At 43.4% G+C, this 19432-nt stretch overlaps 1 protein-coding gene across 1 annotated transcript in view; it reads right to left on the reverse strand.

The window, feature by feature from the left end:
- ADARB2 (adenosine deaminase, RNA-specific, B2 (inactive)) overlaps positions 1-19432 on the reverse strand; it is a 112349-nt gene that overhangs the window by 27812 nt on the left and 65105 nt on the right. Inside the window, exons 4-5 of the mRNA XM_014945189.1 lie at positions 16880-17048; positions 9815-9966 (exon numbers count right to left, since the gene is read on the reverse strand). Of these exons, the coding sequence (XP_014800675.1) occupies positions 9815-9966; positions 16880-17048 (321 nt within the window). The remainder of the gene's footprint in view (positions 1-9814; positions 9967-16879; positions 17049-19432) is intronic.

The following is a 19432-nucleotide window of genomic DNA, read 5'->3' on the forward strand; positions in this document are numbered from 1 at the left end:
AGAAGATTCAGTGATGGGAAAAACCTGAAGTCTGAATCCAAAAGAACGAAAAGAAAATGACTGCGCTATTTGTCCTTATCTGTTTTAAGTATAGAATTATTAAGTTATGATTTTTGGCTTGAGTTGTGTTGTTAGTAACTGTAGGAAGGGTATAAGAATGGTGCCGCAACGAGTAAAGTCCACCACTGAGTGTTTTAATGAAATCTCATCATTATGTTCCATCAAAATGCCTTCATATAGAATCACTGAGGGGCAAATTTTTCTCTGTTTAGGTGACATAGCATTTCACAAAGGTTTTTTATTGTTTTTGTAGACTAATATGAAATGTTTTGAATGCTTATCCTTGAGAGCAGCACTGGAATGCCTTCATGAAACTAACAGCTAGAGTGGAGAATGGCACTCCAACACATTGCCCCATTTTGCCATTGGGCTAACTTCTAAGTAAGCCCTGGTCTCTCAGCAGCCTTTAACCCCTTGGGACAAAAAAAAATTAATCTGAGAAATAGATCAAAATATGTACCCTACTAACCAGTTTTCTCTAATTTCTGTTTTTAAGGAACCCCTGGTATCAAAATGTGAGTAACTAGTTAAAATTCTCTTTAAAACTATTTGTTGGCAATGAAGTCATACACTGTTTCCTCTGAGAGTTATAAATAACTGTTCCAGGCAAAGAGGAAGGAGCAGTACCTGGGGCAGATCCTTCATGCCACCTGCAAACCCAGGCTGCAGACTCCAGCCTATTCCGCAGTAGAAGTGCATTAATATGTTGAAGCCAAAAGCTCAAGATTTATCAGTGGAATTAAGATTCTGTGCATGTGGCAATCAAGGGAAGTACAACTCAAACACTTCAAGGTTATTATTTTTAATTACTAATTGCTCCTCTCATCTGAAATCAGATGTGCAACGGCGTTGCTTTGGAAGTGCAGGTGCCCCCACAGAGCAAAGCCTAGAGACCTGGCATAGCTCTGCGCTGGAGTTGTCAACTCCACGATGGAGAAAACTTCTGCCTCTCAAGCTTTCACGAACCTTGTCACCAGCCACCGAGGCCCATCAGCTAGTCTCTAGCAATGATCATCTCATCTTTGAGGGTGTGGGGAGCTGCTGCCTGGCTCAGCAGCCAAGCAAAGCCAGGGCAGTGACTGTAAGGTGTGTGCAGAGATTGAGATGTGCCATCAGTTGGAGGCCAGTGAGGACCAGCGTATCACCTGTGTCCTATACTATGCTATCGTGTATACACTACACAATGACTATAGGTCATTGTACCTTCTTCCTATTTTTTTTTTAAATGAATTTTTTTTTTTTTAAATATAGGCTTTATCTTTTAAATATAATTTGTGTGCAAAATTGTCAACATCACTGGAATTGCCCATTTGGCAAAAAATTCTCTCCCCTGCCATGTTTTAATCAAAAAGTTTACACAAACATAAAGGGAATGTGTTATTCATCATAACCCTCTTTCTTTTATCAACAAAACATGCTGTTATTCATGTGGCTTTGGGATTTTTGTTGTTGTTTGGAAATTGAAATCTTCAAGACTGATTTAAGAAAAATGTTGTGAAAGAAGTCAGCAAAATATGAAAACAGAAAATGAACCCCATGAGACAGAAACAACAGCAATCTGTCAATAATATTGACAGTTTTGCAGCCCCCCTGTGGTTGGTATGAGCCTAGAGAGGCTGTGGTTCCTGCTTGTATTACCAGACATACCCTAGTTAAACCTCAGCTTCTGGAGCTGCAGATGGAAATCACTGAGTAAAGTCCTACGGTCTCCGGCTGGAGAAATTCAGTCTAAATTATCAGGAAATGGTCCCCATTGGCCTTAAAAATCTATAGATTGTAATTACTAAATTATTCTGAATAAAGATATAATAGTGCTTAGAATATATAGTGCTTTCCATTTTAATATCCTGCTCTGAGCATTAATTAGCCTTCCTTAAAGTTGTGACAGCTGGATACCTTTTATTGCCATTTTCAAGGCATGGAAGTAGAAATGACCAGAGTAAGGTGAGCTGCTCAAGGCTACCTAGAGAAATACCAGCCGAGTCACGGTTAGGATTAAATTTTTTGTTACTCTAATGCAGCTGTCTTCAGATTTCTCTCCTCATAAGACTCTAAGAACTCCCCAGGAGTTTAAGGGCTTTCAAAAGTCCCATAGAGATCTTACCTGGGCCTGGAGTTGCCTGACAAGCTTTATAACACTCAGCTCGTGAGCCTTACCTGCGATTCCCACTCCATGGAAGGGTAAATTAGACCAAATACGATCTGACTGGGTATAGTTTTTGCTCACAGGGATTTTTCCCAACTATGTTTTGATCTGTTCCACTCAAAATATGTGCTGTAATTAGGCACCTATCTTTAGCAGGTTATGGGATGTTGGGGGTGGAACTGGGGCAGCTGTGTCCAGGAGCACGCGGTCTCTTCGTCCCTGCTTCAGGGGACCTTGGAGAACCTCAGACATTATTATTCCTTTGGCTGGAAAAATTCTGGGACAAACAGCTTTTCTTGGTGAAATTTTCTACTACTATTCTGAAAGCTTCTCAGCCGTGGCCTTTTGCTGATTAATGTAGCCTTTTTATCACATTTGAACATTGCATCCAAATGCAGTGTTTTACAAAGCAGCAAAACCCATAACAAAGCAGAATCAATAAATACAGTGCAATTCCCTTTGGCGATTCAAGCATTCTGTTAAAATTAGGATCTGATTATAGCTGTGGAAACCTGTTTTCCTGAATCCTAACAAACACATTTTGCTTTACATGAAAGCTTTTCAAAGCTGTGGCCAATGATGGCTTTGAGCAATCCATCGTTTTCAGCATATTCTTTCTCTTTTCCCAGATAGACACACACTGCGCTGACACATCCTTCTAAAAAAATCTTATTTTCTACTTTAAAACTCCCCCTGAAACAACAAAACCCAAATAAGCAAAAGCGAAGAATATCACAAGGAGAAGGATTTGGGACATTTTCAATGCATTGTGAAAGCCGAAGAGTTTTCTCATGATGTATCAGTTCTGACAAAGTTTTATAACAGAGACTGAAGAAAGGGAGCTATCTAGCCCGGCTGATAGTGAATTCACTGGAGCCCGGATCCACAACTCGGGAAATACAGGTTCAAGTCCTTCTTTGCGTCTAAGTGGCCTTGCATGAAAAAGCCCACCCTGAACTAGGAATGGAAGGAAACGAAGTAGGGTTTTTTCTACCTCTTGTTAGTGTGCTGCTGACCAGGAGACATGAAAAATACAAGGATTCAATCCTGCTTTCACATATTTTTTTATGTAAAAAAATTGCCTGACAGGTTTTGATTTCTTTCCAGAGAGTCAGTACTTTGATACGTGAAAGTTGTCCATGAAGTGGTTATTGACTAGTCAGCTTTAGTAAAACCACTGAGAACCTAACTACCCAACCTGGTAGGCTGGCTTCTGCAGCTTTTCCCTCAGGTGACATCAGAAGGACTTCAGGGTTCACAGCAAAGGGCTTAGGCCAGTCCCCATCTCTACTTATTCTGGTCCCTCCAACATGAGCCTTTCCTCTCCTCTATCTTCCACTCTCTCCCTCCCTGGCAGCCCTGGAGCAGCAGAGAATGAGTAGGAGATGTTGGGGGAGGGAAAGCTACGTGCAGCGCTGGAGATAGGTCAAACAGTTGCCTATAGGTGTTGTGTGGGTGCTGTGCGTTGGAAGTAGAGGAGCTCAACTCATCACAAAGCTTTCCAGAGTCCTCCCACCTCTCACAGGCCTTATACTGCCATCTCTTGCCCACTCTCTCCTTTGATGACATTACAGACCCTGTTCCCTGCCAAACTTTCCCATCCTCACCATGGTCATCGTGTCAGCATCACCTCCACACCTGGGAAGCCCTGAGTGAAATCAGACCACTGCTCAGACATGCAGTGCTCGGGGGGACAGAGGACCACTACACATGAACTATGCTCTACTGTTATCTTTGCCCATCCCAGCCAGGAGCACGCTTCACCTCTGCTCCCAGCCATGGGTGACGTGCATAAGTGATGGAGAGCACTAACCAGAGAGGACAGTCCTGCGACCGTGCTTTCCCACCAAGTTATCTTGAGTGAAATCAGCCACACTCCAAAACAGCACTTCAGCAGCCCGGGAGGACTGAGTTAGAAAACAGGGCAGTTACACATAAGACCGGTGGCTGCTAACAGCCCTGAGCAGGGATGTAAGTTCCTTGATAGACCAGCTTCTAGTTAACTGTAGAAAGTCTTTGGATTTCCTTTGTATTTACTTTGGTAAACTGAGGCTGTATCAGTGGCACAGGCAGGAAGGGGCCATCGCTTCCACAGGACCTGATCTCAAAGGAGGATGACAAAGGGTGTGGTGCTCACACCCTGAAACCATTCCAGTCCAGTCTTAATGAAGCAAAAGGACAATTTCTCCTCACCTTCTCTAATAACCAGCTCCCTAGCCCCTGAAGTAACCCAACAGCCTCATGCTGTGTCTGCAGTTTCTGCAGCACCCTTTACATGACAGAGCAATCTGGGCTGACCTCAATAATTCATCCAGAGCTAGGATTATTTCTCCTGATGCAGTGTTCAGTGCTACAGCCTAGAGTGTTGTGTGCATTTTTTTTTTCTATCATGTTGCTTCTGGGCATGGTTCTCTAGGATAATTTGTTCTGAGATGCCCCAAGGTATTGTTCTGCTCAGTCATATGAAAAATAGGAAAATAATGCACCTTCACCCCAGTCCCACAGACAGGCCATTCATCAACATAAAATCAACTTTACAACCTGGAAGGAAGCTACTCCATGCACTGAAAAGCTACGAATATCCAATATGGTCTCCCAAGCTGCAGCAAGCCTGCAGCCATGATGGAGAGGTACGATACCTGGGAGCACTTGTACAAAAGAAACAAATAGTAGTGTTCAAGCCTAAAGCATGACCTATGGTTACCCTCAATTTTCGTAACCGCAGCAGTATATCAATTTGTTAGGACCCGTATTTTCTTGTAGTTACAGATATCTAATTTCTTTTCGGATCCCTGGGCTATTTGGATGGTTCTTCTCAAAATGCTTCACCCTTCATCATCTACTCACAAGAACAGAATATGACCTCTTAAACAAAACATGGGATTGGCAGAAGGAAGGCAGAGGTTTTGTCCCCTTGCACGTCCAATAATGTTCACCAAACCCAATGCTTTTGGGAGTGATTCTAGCCCAGCTGGTACCATAAGTATCCTCATTGTATTTCCATCCTGATACCTGCCTGCAGGACCCTGACTGCAGAGCTCTGGGGTTAAGAGCCTCCTGACAGTCACAGGAGATCATTCGTGTCCATCTCTCTGAGATGGACATCTCTTGGAGATGGACAGGCTCCTTAGATGGCCTCTGTTTGAATCTGGCCCTCTACAGCCCCTCTGCTCAGATACGGCTTTCAGGGACTCTGATCTGGGGGCAATGTACTGATGTAATCTGGGTCAGCCCCATCTGAACACAGAGTGCTGAGTCTCCGGTGGAAGAAGGACAACGCTTTGAGGCAGCCCGGGTTTTGGGGGTTAACAGAGGGCATTTTATCTGAGAATGGGATGTAAAATCCAGCAGCCAGAGTCACAAGCAGGGAAAGCACAGGTTTACGCAGTGAAAGCATGCTTGAAGTACAGAGTGCAAACTTGTCTTTCAGGGTGCTCTTCAGTTCCCCAGTTTCTCTGAAAACTAACTGCATTGCACATCTTCTCCCCATCACATCACCTACCAGGGCAATGATCCAGCTCACGTGGTTGCAAGTGGATCCTGTTTAGATAAGAGCTCTGTCAAATGTGTGTGCATGAGAGCTTCAGCACAGCTGTAGGTTAATAGACAAGCAGGAGGAAGACCCCATGTGGAGCAGATGCAATGGTGTGTTTCAGACCTAAAGGGAGTGTGGGATAAAACAGGAGCTGGGCTATCAAGGAGTCAATGGTACAAGGCAATACAGCATGTTAGCAAGAGATAGAAAAGTAGCCCAGGGGAGAAGAATGGAGACGAGCCCTGGGGCAAATTCTGTTTGTCTCTTTGGCAATCCATGTACTGAAAATGAGGGAGCACATCGCCAGAAGAAAGATGGACAACAAAGTAAAATCCTGCCAGGGAAGGAGGAGTGGGGAAATGGAGGATTTATTAGCTCAATTTTTTAAGCAATTCATTTTGCTTTTCAAGAGGCTCTTGAAAAAAAAAGGCAATGAGTCAAGAAGCCCTAAATTAGCTAGGAAGGCACTTTAGCAAATCAAGGGCTTGATTATTCTGTGGTTTGCCCTAGATTCAGGAGAAGGTGTAAAATATGCAACAAACATTCCAGGACTAGCTGCCCCCATGCCTGCAGCTCCACCTTGTGAGGTGGAGTATGTGTCCTATGATGGATAACATCAGCCCCCTTGAAACCTCCAGGAAACCCACGTTAACCTACTGGCCTCAGGAGAAGTCAGAAATCCAGGCATACTTTGCTTAGAGGCAAAAAGAAGGGAAAAGGCACTGGAAAAAGAGATGTTGTCCCAGGCTCCCTGACCTACAGCACTGAATTGAGGCAGGGGCAGAAGCTGAGTGTGGGAGGGAGCAGAGTGGTGAGGATACTGGGAACACACTGCCTCTTCACCGTATAGCTGTGCTACAACCTTGTGTGTGACCTTGGAAAATGATGAAGAGAAAAGAGTCTTGGGAAGGAAACTGCCTGGAGAGAAGGAGCCAAGGACAAACCCATAAAAATTCTCACAACTGTCTGAAACCCCTCTGGCATTTCCCAGCCTTCCTGCACCACCACTGACCCTGCTGGTCCCCTCTCCCGCTGTCACCCACACCTGCACCTCTCCCCTCAGCCTCCTCCCCTACTCTCGTGGATTGTACCTGCCTTGCCCAAAGCTTCAACTGCCCTTGAATACCCTCTGCAAGCTCTTGCAGTGTCCTGACGTACAGGCATCAAAAAAGAGAAAGAAAACTCCTCTCCATGCTCAGAGCAGCCCTGGTCCAACTGGATTTTGCCTTTTTTGGAGCTGACAAAGGATGTATCAACAAGCAAGTTTGCTCACCTCTGATCCAAGAAGGGCATCATTGCAAATAAAAAAAATCTCTTACTTTCCTGCATGAACCTGGCATGGGTGCAGGCTCCCTGGACCTCTCTTCTGCATTGCAGCCATTCATATGAACCCTAGTAAGGTCTGCATTTTACAGATGCCACAAACTTGGTACCCTGCACTATCCGGTAAGAAGTAAACTGGGTTTCAAGCGCATGCTAGCTTATCTCCTCCCTTACCAGAACAAAGCTCATAAGAAGGAAATGTGAGGTCTCCCTGAGACCCTCCCTGAGGGTGCTGAGGAGACATGGTGGATAATAGGAAATTTTTGGAAGGAGATTTGAGAAGTGGATTTTACTCACTCCCTATATTGATAAAGGCTTATCATATTCCTTTGCAAAACCAGAAACCACATGGCGAGACACAGTTTTTAAATGTTAATGCATCTTTAGAGAATAATCAGTAACATTTGATGGCTTGTGCTAGCACTAGGAGAGGCTGCTTTGTTGTTTAAGAAATGAAACAGCATTCATCTGGAGTTTCTTGTCATTACTGGATGAAAGAAAGGTTATTTCTTTAGTGAAAAAAAAAAAGAAAAGAGAAGATCTAAATGATAAACATTATAAAATACTTATCTTCCCAGATGTCTCTGGGATAATGTGAGCTAAAAGGGAATGCTTATCTCACTGAAGGACAGCTTTTGGCAACATGGCTTTTTATACAGAGCTAAATTATTTTAAGAGCACAGGACAAAGGTAGAGGGATCTGCTTAAAAGAGTGAAATATAAACCAGATTAGTGCCCCTTCAAGTTCCACTACTGAGTCACTGTGTAACCTTGGGTAAACCACACTTCCTACCTCAGCTTCTGCAGTGGGGCAATAATTGGTGTAAAAATCAAGAAGTATTGTTGAAAAGTATTTTTGTGAGCCCAGTAGGAGTTTACTGCATGACAGTCAGGTGTTGTGTGATCGTATATTTTTAAACACAGCCTCCTGTACATATTGTTATCTGAAGAAGCGTTCCCTCATTATCTGCCAGATTTATGCATTTGTTGAAGCAATCCATGATCCACCTCCAGGGCTGGGTTCAGCTGCATATGACAGGCAGTGCTGCCTGTCAGCTGCCCAAAGCACCTGCTGCCTCGGACATGAAAGAGCAGAATCAATCCTGGAGAGTCTTAGTTGTTCTCGAGAATGGACCACACTTGAAAAAAAATTACATATTTTGGTGCTTCCACTTCTGATGGAAGTAAGGTGTGCCCCAGGAAGCCTGCCTTCTGGAAAACATGAGGATCCTTAACCAAAAAAGGTCCATGAGAATCTTTTAAAAAAAGCCTTTTTAGATATTTCTTGGTGCACATGTGAAGCAGGAGGTCAAATTCACTATTCATTTTTGATATTCAGAGGCATTTGCCTTTTTATTTTTAATTTTGTTTTTTTAAGATGATGCTGTCTCCTCCTTTTGTTACCTCATCAGAAATTTGTCAATTTGCTCTTTGCCTTTTAAACATTTACTTACTTTTCTTCATTTTATAAACGTTGCTGACAGAATGTAAAAAACATGTCAGGTAAGGAAGTGTATTTCCTTCCTGAATAGGCGCATTCTGCTTTCTCGCCCCAGCAAGCTGCTGCTTCACACATGACAAAAAGATTCCAGTCTGGGGAGAATAATACCTAATCATTAATAAATAACTTGTACAAATAAGAAACAGGAGTGAAACTACCATCTGATGGATTTGCCTGTGAGGAAGTTAGGTCGTTGTGTGACCTTGGATGATTAATTTTACATTCCTGTGTCTATGCTTCCTCCTCCATCCATTCTTCTGTCTTGCCTGCTTCACATTCAAGGTAGCCGGGGCAAGGACTATTTCTCATTACAGGTACATTTAGCAGCCAGCATCACGTGTATTACAGTGCTGTAAAATGCATGTATGAGAAGCAATACCCAGGGGCAGAGATGAGCGCACCTTCCGCATCGTGCATCGGACCATGGAATGACAGGCACATGTGATAATAAGCCTCAGACCTCTCGAGTCCCCTGTCCTTTGTTGGGGGCTTTCCCTGTGGCTAGGCAGGGGCAAAGCTGGTGCAGTGGGTGTGCAACAAGGACATGCCTCTGTGATGGTGGAGAAATGACAGGGACACGCATGTTTGCGGGGTGAGGAGATGAGAGTACTGGGTTAATGTGGTGGAGATGGGATGTCTCTTCATGGACAGCAAGCTCTGCTCTCGGTGGCATACACCTGGACATACTGTCTGAACTTTGACCAACGCTATAGATGTCCCATATCATATCATAAGATATCACATCACATCATATCATATCATCTCTCTATCTGAGGCTCCAGCTGCTGCAGCCTGGACATCTCAGGACGGGTGCAAGAAAAGTCCAGGCATCCCCATCTAGAGACCTGAATCTCTGGTCCAGCCCACAGCTGTGGCTCCAAGTATCTCTTACATCGTAAGGACCCTTACCAGGGCATTTATTTATTGTTGGGGTTGCATTTCCTGCTAGGAAATGCAGGCTGTTGGGGACGTATTTCCTAGCAGAGCCACCGAGCCTCCCTCAGGCACGCAGAGCAGTCTCCCACTACCATGCCTAGCTTGGATTTTCCCTGCAAATCTTCCTCCAGACCAAGCACCAGTTGCATAGACACACAAACACCATACAGCCCACAGCATTTCTGCTCTCAACTGAAACACATTCTCTGCAAGCAAACAAAGAAAGGACCGATCTTAAAAAAAAAAAAAAAATAAAAAAGGAAAAAAACTAGGCAAAGGGGAAAAAAGGAGAGGGAAGAATGTTTTTTCTTACAGTCAGTTGTGATTTCGTAGGGGGAGTTGAGGCGTGCGTCTCCGCAGGGTGAAGTGCTCACGTACAGATGGAACAGGATGTTCTCCCGCAGCCTGTAGCCTCCCTCTTTTAATCGCACGAAGATTGATCGCTCCCAGTCTTCTCTCCGCTTGCTATGATCACAAAAGAGGTTCCAGGTCATTTGTTACATGCCAAATCAGAAACATTTCTGGTCTCTGTCTCTCTCTGTTTTTCTCTCTCTGTTTGTTTTTATTAGCACCTGGCATCATATATTTCCCCTAGTGACAACAAGAGAAAAACAATAAGCTTCTCCAAGTGAAGAAATGTGTGAAGGGGGTAAAAGCTGTCAAAATGCTTTTGGCTTGCTTACCTAGAATGTATTCTAATGGCAGAACCTGTGGATTTTTGAAGGGTGACTCTCCTTCCTCACATGCACAGTTGCATAAATATGTTGGTTTTAAAGAGGTTCTTGGTGCATGAAGAAAGGAAAAGTTCTCTTAGGCCCTCATGTAAACAAACCAGCCCTGCTCATCACAATGTCTCTGCATGTTTAAACCCCATTAGCATTACTGCAGCTGAGATGGGTGTTTATATGGTCCACTGAAAAGGCCTCTAATGAAGCACCCAGATTTTACAGCCCCTACCAACCCACTCCCCAGGTGTTACTTTTCTTCTCGTTCAACCAGAGCCACCTGCAAGGGCTCCACCTAAGCCAGTACCATCTTCTTGGTCACTAGGCATTTTTGGACATCAGAAGCCGTCCTGAGAAGTGAGGACCAAACTTGTGTGGGCTTTTCTCAGCTGAGTTGAAAAGGATAACTTATGAAGATGGAGCTTTTCTCTTCGCAGTGGTTCAGCAGCTAGATGGGGACACAGTGCACATATTCCACCAGAACAGCTGCCCGGGAGGCCAGACCCTCCCAGTCCTGCAGTTTGCAGCAATCGCTCCCATTAACCGTGCTGCCGTGTGGGTCCTCAGATGATTTACATTTGGGAAGACATGGGTGATTTCTCTGACAGGCAGCTGCCTCTAATGTGTCCATTTGGGTGATGGTCCTGATTATAATTTTGAAGGTGAAAATGTGATTAGTGAAATTATGATGAAAGACTCCTTTCCCTCTGATGCCCCCGTCCTTCCCTCCACAACTCAAGGGTCTTTTTGCAGGAATGTCTCTGAATGGAACGGCACCTGCAGGTAATGATTTTCCTAGGAGGCTCTTAATAAGCTGGAATCCTACCCGTTTAATTCACTGTAGGACAGCCCATTAACCAAGGCGACTTCTGCTGGTTTCTCTGCCTCCTGTTAGTGTAAACAGGGGGGCTTTCTACCCAGCCTTGGAGCAAGTCCCTGGCTTTAATCCAAGCTGCCTCTGCCTGTTTTCTCCCGGTGCAGCCTCTGTGCTATTGAAGCTGTTTGGCTGTCACTCTTCCATGGTTTGGGTGTTTTGTCATTTTTTGATGCCGGGATGCGTTTGCTGTCAGGAGGAATTTACAGGCACATTAGCTCGCCTGTCAGGGACGGGGAGCCACACCGGCTGCTGAGCCACATGCAGCTCCTTCATTTTCTGCTGGCTGTGGTGGAATTTCCCAACTGCACTAATTATATTATCGCCCTGATACAAGCCTCTGAACTAATAAAATACCTGTAAGTACTGCTGCTTGGACTTCAGAGCGATTGCAGTTAGTTTTAAATAATTCACTGCAAAATCAGCTGGGAGAATACAAAGCTGTGCAGTCCTAACGCCTGCTATTATTATGTTAAACCTCACCAGAGGAGAGGGGGGCAGCTTGCACTTACTTAGAAACAGTTGCTATGTAGGGTTGGAGCAGTCATTCTTTGGACTGGATTTCGGCAGTTCACAGTAATCAGCACCCATCCTGTTTTTACTGGTTATTGTTTTTCACTGATTAACCTCGCTCTCTGCCTTCTCCCTGAGTACCAAGAAGGGTCTGCGGCCAGTGTGGCTGATGAGCTGGGTGACAGACAGCTGCTCTAAAAATAGATGGCAGGGCTGGAGGGCAAGGCAGCCTGACTCTTCCTCCAGGAGGCTGAGATCCTCCCTATCACATATGGTCCTGACCTGCCTTTGGGATGGTTTTTTGAACTCAGACATGAGATTCATCCCCACGCAGTGGCTGAGTAGGTCGAATAAGAAAGCTCTGAGAGTATTGTTAGAAACGAGTTTGGGATGCAATATCACCTACAGTGGCTTTGTGGGGACTCTTGTGCGTAGGAGGCTTGGGGGATTTCAAACCTCAGAGGGACCCGGGGACCTTGTAAAACTGGGCCAAATAGGGCACACGATGCACTTCTGCAAAGTCACTTCTTCCCCACCACCTGTGCACTTCTGCCTTCCCTCTGGGATTGTAGTTTTGAGCTGTGACGGGGACAATGAGTTTGCAGCAGCAGTACTCTGCAATGAGGAGAGCAGCCCACAGCGAGCCCACAAATGTCATTCATTATTAGAGTCGTTTCCACATGCTGGCAGTGGCTGAAAAAGCAGAATTTCTCCCTAAACCTCTGTCTGTTATGAGTTTCTGTGGGGGAGCTAAGATTTGAGGCTGATTCAAGAAGAACATTTAAGAGTATGCTAAATTCTAATCTTGTGCTTAAGTTCATTATTTAGCATAACACATGCATATGTTTCGAGCTGACTTCAAGAAGATTTAAGCACCTACTTATGGTTTAATGTATGCAAAGTGTTTTGCTGAAACAAGGCCTTACTTTCTAAAAGAGATGCAGAGGAGCTGTTTTTAGCATGTAAACGTGTGTATGGGAAATTTCTAGTACTATACACTACAGCACAGCATCCTAGAGAAACTAACAGCTGGCTTAAAAGAGAAGGAGCTGTGTCCATTGAGAGGCTAGTAGGACAAATAGTACATGTATAACCATCAGCTGGTTTTCCTGGGGAAAAAAACTTAACTGGACCAGATGAAGACTATTCCTTGCTTTTTATGTACAAAATAAACAGTGGTTTGCATCTGACTCACTGGAAGAACTTAGCTTCTGGTAAAATCATCCTTCCAGTACCTGCAGGGCCACTACTGCAGCAAGACTGCTAGGGTACTGATTTATTTTAAGAATAGGATATTAGGGTTTTTTCTTTAAAAAAGAAGAGTTGGATTTTCTTTTCTTCCTTATTGGCCAGTTGGTATAAATAATCACACTGAAATCAACGTGAATTTTACTGCCATCACGGCAAGAGAATCAGAATATGATATTTGTGTACTTTTTGATGGTGATTTTTAGAAAAAGCTTCTCAAAAGGTCTTTCTTGTCCTTCTTTTGTACATCAGAAAATTTACATCTTACTTTTCATCTTTTTCGTGAAAGTCTTGAGAACTGGAGGATTATGGTTGTCATAAAAATGAAATCTGGGAGGGCTAAGGGTTTTAATCAGACTGGTTAAAAGCTGTCAGGTTTTAGTTGTGCTTTTAGCTTTTATTTAACTCAAGCTCTAGACAATGAATTGTTGAAAGAAAGTTTCCTTTTGAAGTATTTGTCAGTCCAGCTTCTTAGAGAGGATAAAGTTCCCATTCTGGAACTCTCTTTCCCAAGAAAAGTAAGGAAAGTCAGCAATATGGAGAGAAGGAAAAAACCTGTCATTTACATATTGCTGCAACTTTGGCTTGTGGATGGGATTGTTCTGCAGTTTAAATAGCTGAAGCAATCACCCTCTGCCCTCTTTATAGAGAAAAAAAAATTACCCCAGTACCTGACAATTCATCTCACCCACGACAGACAGTTGAATAGATCTGCTGAGTTCCACTCCAGAGATGCCCATCTCTCTCCACTGGTGGTAAAAGGAGCCTTGGGAATCTAGTTCACACTTGACTGACAAACTTTTAGACATCTCAAGTAACGTGTCAAGAAGTAAATTCAACTCAGTGCGTCCATTGGCCATTACTTCTCTATCCTGGCCCTTGCTTTCTCCAGTCTGCTTGTCCCTGCTCTTTGAAGCCTTCATGCTGCACTCAGGCAAGTACATGTTTTGCTTTCACTGAGGTTAATGGCAGTATTTGTAAATTCCGGAAAAGTGTTTCCTTTTCAAGGACAGCATCACATAAAAAATAATTATTACACTGGAAGTTCCTGAAGTTTGAAATCCAGCTGCAGAGATCAGTTTGAGCAGGTAGACTTGGTGATAGGTTAAGATAAATGGAAAACAGGGAATACTCACACAGAAAAAACTTCCCTATTTCATAGGGAGAGATGCAAAATTTAAGCTCTTTGAGGCAAGAGCTATGCTTTCATTTTTTGGGGGGGTTAGGGAACCATCTTTTTGGTCTCAGTTCACGTATGACTTTGTACAACAGATTCCTGACCTGGGACAGGACTTAAGTTTGGACTATGCTCATCTAAATGCATAACAACATAGAAACCATGTTTGTGTTTCCCCCAAGCCTGAGGAGCTGGTGTACAGGGAGTCCCAGTGGAGCTGAGTTAACATGTCTATCCTAAAAATCGTGTTCTTTTAGCTCTGCAGTAGCACCATGTGATTTCTCTGCGATTGGAAGTTCTCTCTTTTTCTAGAGAGAAAGGGGTAAATGTGACTGCAATGTGCAGAAAATGCATTTTTCATTTCATTTTGAATACCCCAGTTTTCTTGCCATATGATAAAGCTCCTGATGATGGCATAAAACTGAGTCTAGCAAGAAACACTAGAATTGAAGAATATATTACAACACACAGTTTTGCTTCCCCATGGGCTTTAAGGAAGCAAAACCTGATTTGACAATATCTCCGGCTCTGTCTTTCAAAGGTGCTTAGCCTTGACAATTTTGGTTGAGATTTTTATCATGTGTGCTGGTCAGGGAAGCAGCCGTGTCTGCTCTTGGCTGAACAGAGAGTGATTTTAAGTTATTGTGAACAGAGCATGTGCTGCAGCGAGGATTCTCTTAACAAAAGACTGTTAACATTGATCCAAATAAAATAATAATATGACTGAACGTGTCAGGGAGGTGGATCAATACAATGGTTTAAGATACAGTGGTAGCACTTGTTTCCCAAGAGATAGGAACACAAAGCAAGTACTGTGGCTGCTACACTGCTGAAAACATAATAATTTAATGTAAACTTGAAAGCAATTCAGATTGAAATAGAGAGAATATAGTTTTTGATTAAATCCTTCAAGGCTCTTGTCTCCCTTTGTTAGCCAAGCTCATCTACTCAATATACTCTCTTGCCTTCAACCCCAGCCTGAAGTGAAAATAACCATTATTCCTATTATTGTTGCTTTGGTGCAACAGTATCATAGGGGCCTCACAGGAACATACAATCTTGCTCAGATTAATCCTTGTGTTTGTGATCTGATGCAAAACCTTTTGAAGTCCAAGGGAGTTTTTGCACTGAGGTTAATGGCCTTCAGATAAAGTCACATGAAAATGCAAGCAAAAAACGGAGGGCAGAAGAATGGCCTGTAGATAAGGCGGGGGGTGGTGTTTGTTTGTTTTCTTTCCTTGCTTCCTTCATTCCTTGATTCCTTCAATATAATAAATGCTGCCTCAGCTTCACTTCTGCTCAGTCGTCACAGAATCATAGGCTGGAAAGGACCTCAGGTTTCTAGCCCAACCTTCTGCTTAGCACAGGTGGCCAGGTTGCTCAGGGCTTTATCCATTCAGGTTTTGAAAACCTCCAGGACAGGAGGGAGACTGCACAACCCTGCGAGGTGCCCTGTTTCATTGCTTGCCTTTTCTCATGGGGGCAGTTTGTCCTCGTATTCAGACTGAGTTTCTCTTGTTTCAGTGTGTGCTTGTTGTCTTTCACCTTCCCACTTTGACCTTGGGAAAGATGGCAGATCCATTGTCTTGCTGACATATGCTCTGCTGGGTTCGCCATCCCATCTCCAGGCTGACCAGAGTCAGGTGCCTCAGGCCCTCCACGCAGGCCAAGTTCTCCTGCCCTTGAGCATCCAGGTGACCTCTGCTGAACCTGCTTCAGATGGTAGATGTCTTTCCTGTATTGGGGCACCCAGAACTGCACATGGTATTGTAGATGTGGTCTAATCAGTTCAGAGTAGTGGGGGATGATCACATTGTTTGACTGACTCTTCATACAGGCTGGGATCCTGTTGACCCTTTTTGCTGCCCCACAGACTACAGTCTCACGTTCAGCTTGCTGTTTGCCTACAAACCCTGTCCCTTTTCACCAGAGCTGCTCCCCAGACCATAGGGCTCTAGCCTGTATTGATGCAAGTCATTCTTTCATCCTTGATGTGGGACTTTCTATTTGTCTGTGTTGAGTTTTCTACCAAAGCTACTGCTGGCCCAGTCCTCCAGCCTGTCTGGATGGCAGTCCAGTCCTCAAGCATGTTGACTGGTCCTCCCCGCAATCTGATGTCCTCTGCAAAGTTTATAAGCAAGCACTACATAGCTTTTTCCAGATTGTTGGTAGTCATGATTAGTGAGGGCCCAGAATAGACCTCTCTGGCACCCTACTTGTTACCGTCTTCCAGGCAGTGTATGACCCATTAACCATTTAAATAGTAACAAGGTGGGTTTGGCTGAAGACAGGAATAATAGTTCCTCTGTAATAACTCTACATGCTATAACATTTTAAAACATCATAAAGAAGGAGTGAGTGATAGCATCTTGCACTTTGGCACAAAGTTTACTGTACTGTTAACACTCATTGCTTCTCTAGTGAGTCAATGAAAGCATTAATGATCAATAAATCACTTCCTAGAGATATTTCAGCAGCAGAATGAAGACAGAAAAATGTCTGCAGTGAGCAAAATGCCCCCCTTCCAGTCTCTGGCCAGTGAATGATGCTAATAAGCCTGCACGTAAAGATTTGTATAAAATCATCAGGCTTCATAAAACCCAACTTTATGAGACATATCTAATAGCTACTGAAAGAAAATCAGCTGAAGTAAAGGAACTCATGACCCAAGAGTCTAACTGTCTAACTCTCTCATTTTTTCTGTGCAGTGTATTGGTCCTTCATCAGCCAAAGACTCAGAAAAAACAACATAAAGAAACAAATAGTTCAAATGTCTGGAGGATGAATCTGTTCCACTGAAGGCCATATAACATTCCCCAGGCATCAACAGAATTCAGTTACCTTAAGTGTAGCTCCAGCTGTGAGTAGAGGAAGTGAACAAATGCCCTTCTTGCCACAATTTCTGCATGACAGTCATTGACCGCAAGCCCTTGGTCATTAATGTATTCCCCATTTATACATTTGGTGCCTGAGGACAGCACAATAACCTGAGCTTGCCTGATGTCCAAACCTGTAGGAAGAAAAGCAAAAGGGTTGTGAAGTTGCCGGGGGTGAGTACGATATCATAATTGTTAAAGATCTCACAGCCCACACTTTGATGTGGCAGCCCAGACAGCACTAATGGGATGCTTGTAAAGGTGATGATATGGCCTTTGGAATAAGCAGGAATCTCACATCTCTGTGTTATTAGAATAATAAGAGCTCTATTTCAGTCTTGCTGCTAATTCCAAGATAAAAGCTTGCTACGAAGTTTGCTTGTTAAATCAATAACTACATCATAAGAGAGCACATGCTGTAGGGAGGTAATAAAGATCTCCTGCAGTGCTGATAAATGGCCAGGTTTTTATGAGTTGTTGAAGACATTTTCTGGTGGGAACACACACTCCCTGTAATGTTAGCTTTCATTGCTGTTGCACTATAAGTACTAAATAAAATGCAAGTAACACTTCTGGAGCTGCTCTTTAAAAAATTCAGAGAACAAACAGATCTAACTTTCAGTCCAGTTTCCTTTTGCTTTCTCCAAGAGTAGCTACATTGGTGCCTTTTCCACTGCGGTCTAAGGGGCAGATCATTCATCACTGAGACCAGCTTTGTTCCTCCATCCAGATAACTGTGATGGCAATTGAAAGACATGCTTTTCTCGGTCCAGACAGAAACTTTCTGGGATAAAATCCTGATTTCTTTGGAGTCAGTGGCAAAATGTCTACAGACTTAACAGGACTTGGGTTTTTCTCTATAATATAGCTCATTCAGCCCTGTGGAAAATTTCAAAGAAGACTTAAGAATCAACTGAGCCCAAACTGAAATAACCTATTAAAGAGCGCATTTCAGGATGCATGTCTCTGAACACCAAAGAACAGAGGAGCAGCTCTTGGGAAAAAAGGACTTTTCTGGCTGAGAGGCCCTTCCTCTAGATGTGACAAAGAGGCCTAAGCGAGTTGGACTGTGTTTGGCAGCTGTACACACCAGTGTGCAGGTAAACACTTGTACAGAATAGTAAGTCAGACTGCTGGCATTGTCAGGGTTCTGGCTGTGTAGTGTCACCTGAGATGCCCTCAGTGTCCTGACTAACCTCTGGCTGCTGCTCCGGGGAAGCGGGGATGTCCAGGAGGTTCTGTGCCCTCCCCACGGATCTCACATGGAAAACCATAAAGTGACTCAGTGAAAACAGATGCCTGTGTTTAAACAACTGAATCGAGCTCTCAAAGTCTGATGAGTCAGTGACAAATACAGACCGGAGGCTGCAAGTACCCGTAGGGGAAATAAAAACAATCTCACCACGAGTGACGGTGATACTGTTTCTATGATGCTCCTTTGCTGTAGAAAAGCTTTATGAATTATTTTATAGAGTCAGCAATATTAGTTTTATGATGAAGCCTATTGAATAGCAGAAAAAAAAAACTGCAGAGATTTTTTGAGTTGGAAGCACCATGTTTGGGGCCATGTTTTATCGTAAGATCCATTGGTGTGATATGAGAAAACAGCTGAACGGAGTAAGAAACTATATTTTAAATGTAAAGGGCTACTGCTGCCAGTGATGTCCCAGTTAGTAAATAGGACCAATAATACTTCATAATCTCCACACAACACTGGGACTGGTGGTGAATGACAAGCTATAGCACTGTCACCTTGCTTAATGATACCAAAAATTATCTCATGCCTATATCATTATGATAGCTACATCAGTAGTTCAAAAGTTTTAGTAGTATTGTGGCATTGCAGCATTGTGACATTTGTAGGAGAGGTATGAGTATTGTGAAAAATCCATTTAATCACATCTGACTCCCTCGTGATAGTCTCATACAGAAGTTGTTAAAGGTACTAGTGACAAAGTACACACCACTGTATGCCTGTGCCAGCAGTTCAATCTCTATTTGTCACTATAAATGTGGCCCTAAAAAATTGTTTGGGAGTATTTATTAAACAAAAAAAACAAAAATGAAATTGAGAAAAGCTGGCAATCTGGAAAACCCGAGAAGGGAAGGATGTGAGCACATGGGAGAATGCAGTGGAGAGATGCAATTACAGTGTTTGTGTTTATTCTAGTTTTATTACTAGATAATAGGTTGAGGTGGACAAATGGCTCCTTCTCTACAAAGAAAAGTGTTTATACTCTGTACATTAGAATTTCTTTGATGTCCCTTTGCTTTAGGGTGACTGCTTTCATGAGAAAAATAATAGGTATCTTAGATCAGACACATGTCTATCTAAGTTAACTGTGTCTTTCACAGAGACTAACACCAAATGTTTCACAAGGCACTGCCTGCAACAGAGGTATTTAAGTCCCACTCGGCATCGCAAAAAGTAGTGTAGTCCAACCCCCCTGCCAGTGCAGGTCCACCTAGAGCAGGTTGTTCCTGAACAGTATATAGTATTTTCCTTGGTTGTAAGGTC

This window comes from Calidris pugnax, unplaced genomic scaffold, assembly GCF_001431845.1.
Source record: "Calidris pugnax isolate Ruff unplaced genomic scaffold, ASM143184v1 scaffold54, whole genome shotgun sequence".
Lineage (NCBI taxonomy): Eukaryota > Metazoa > Chordata > Aves > Charadriiformes > Scolopacidae > Calidris > Calidris pugnax.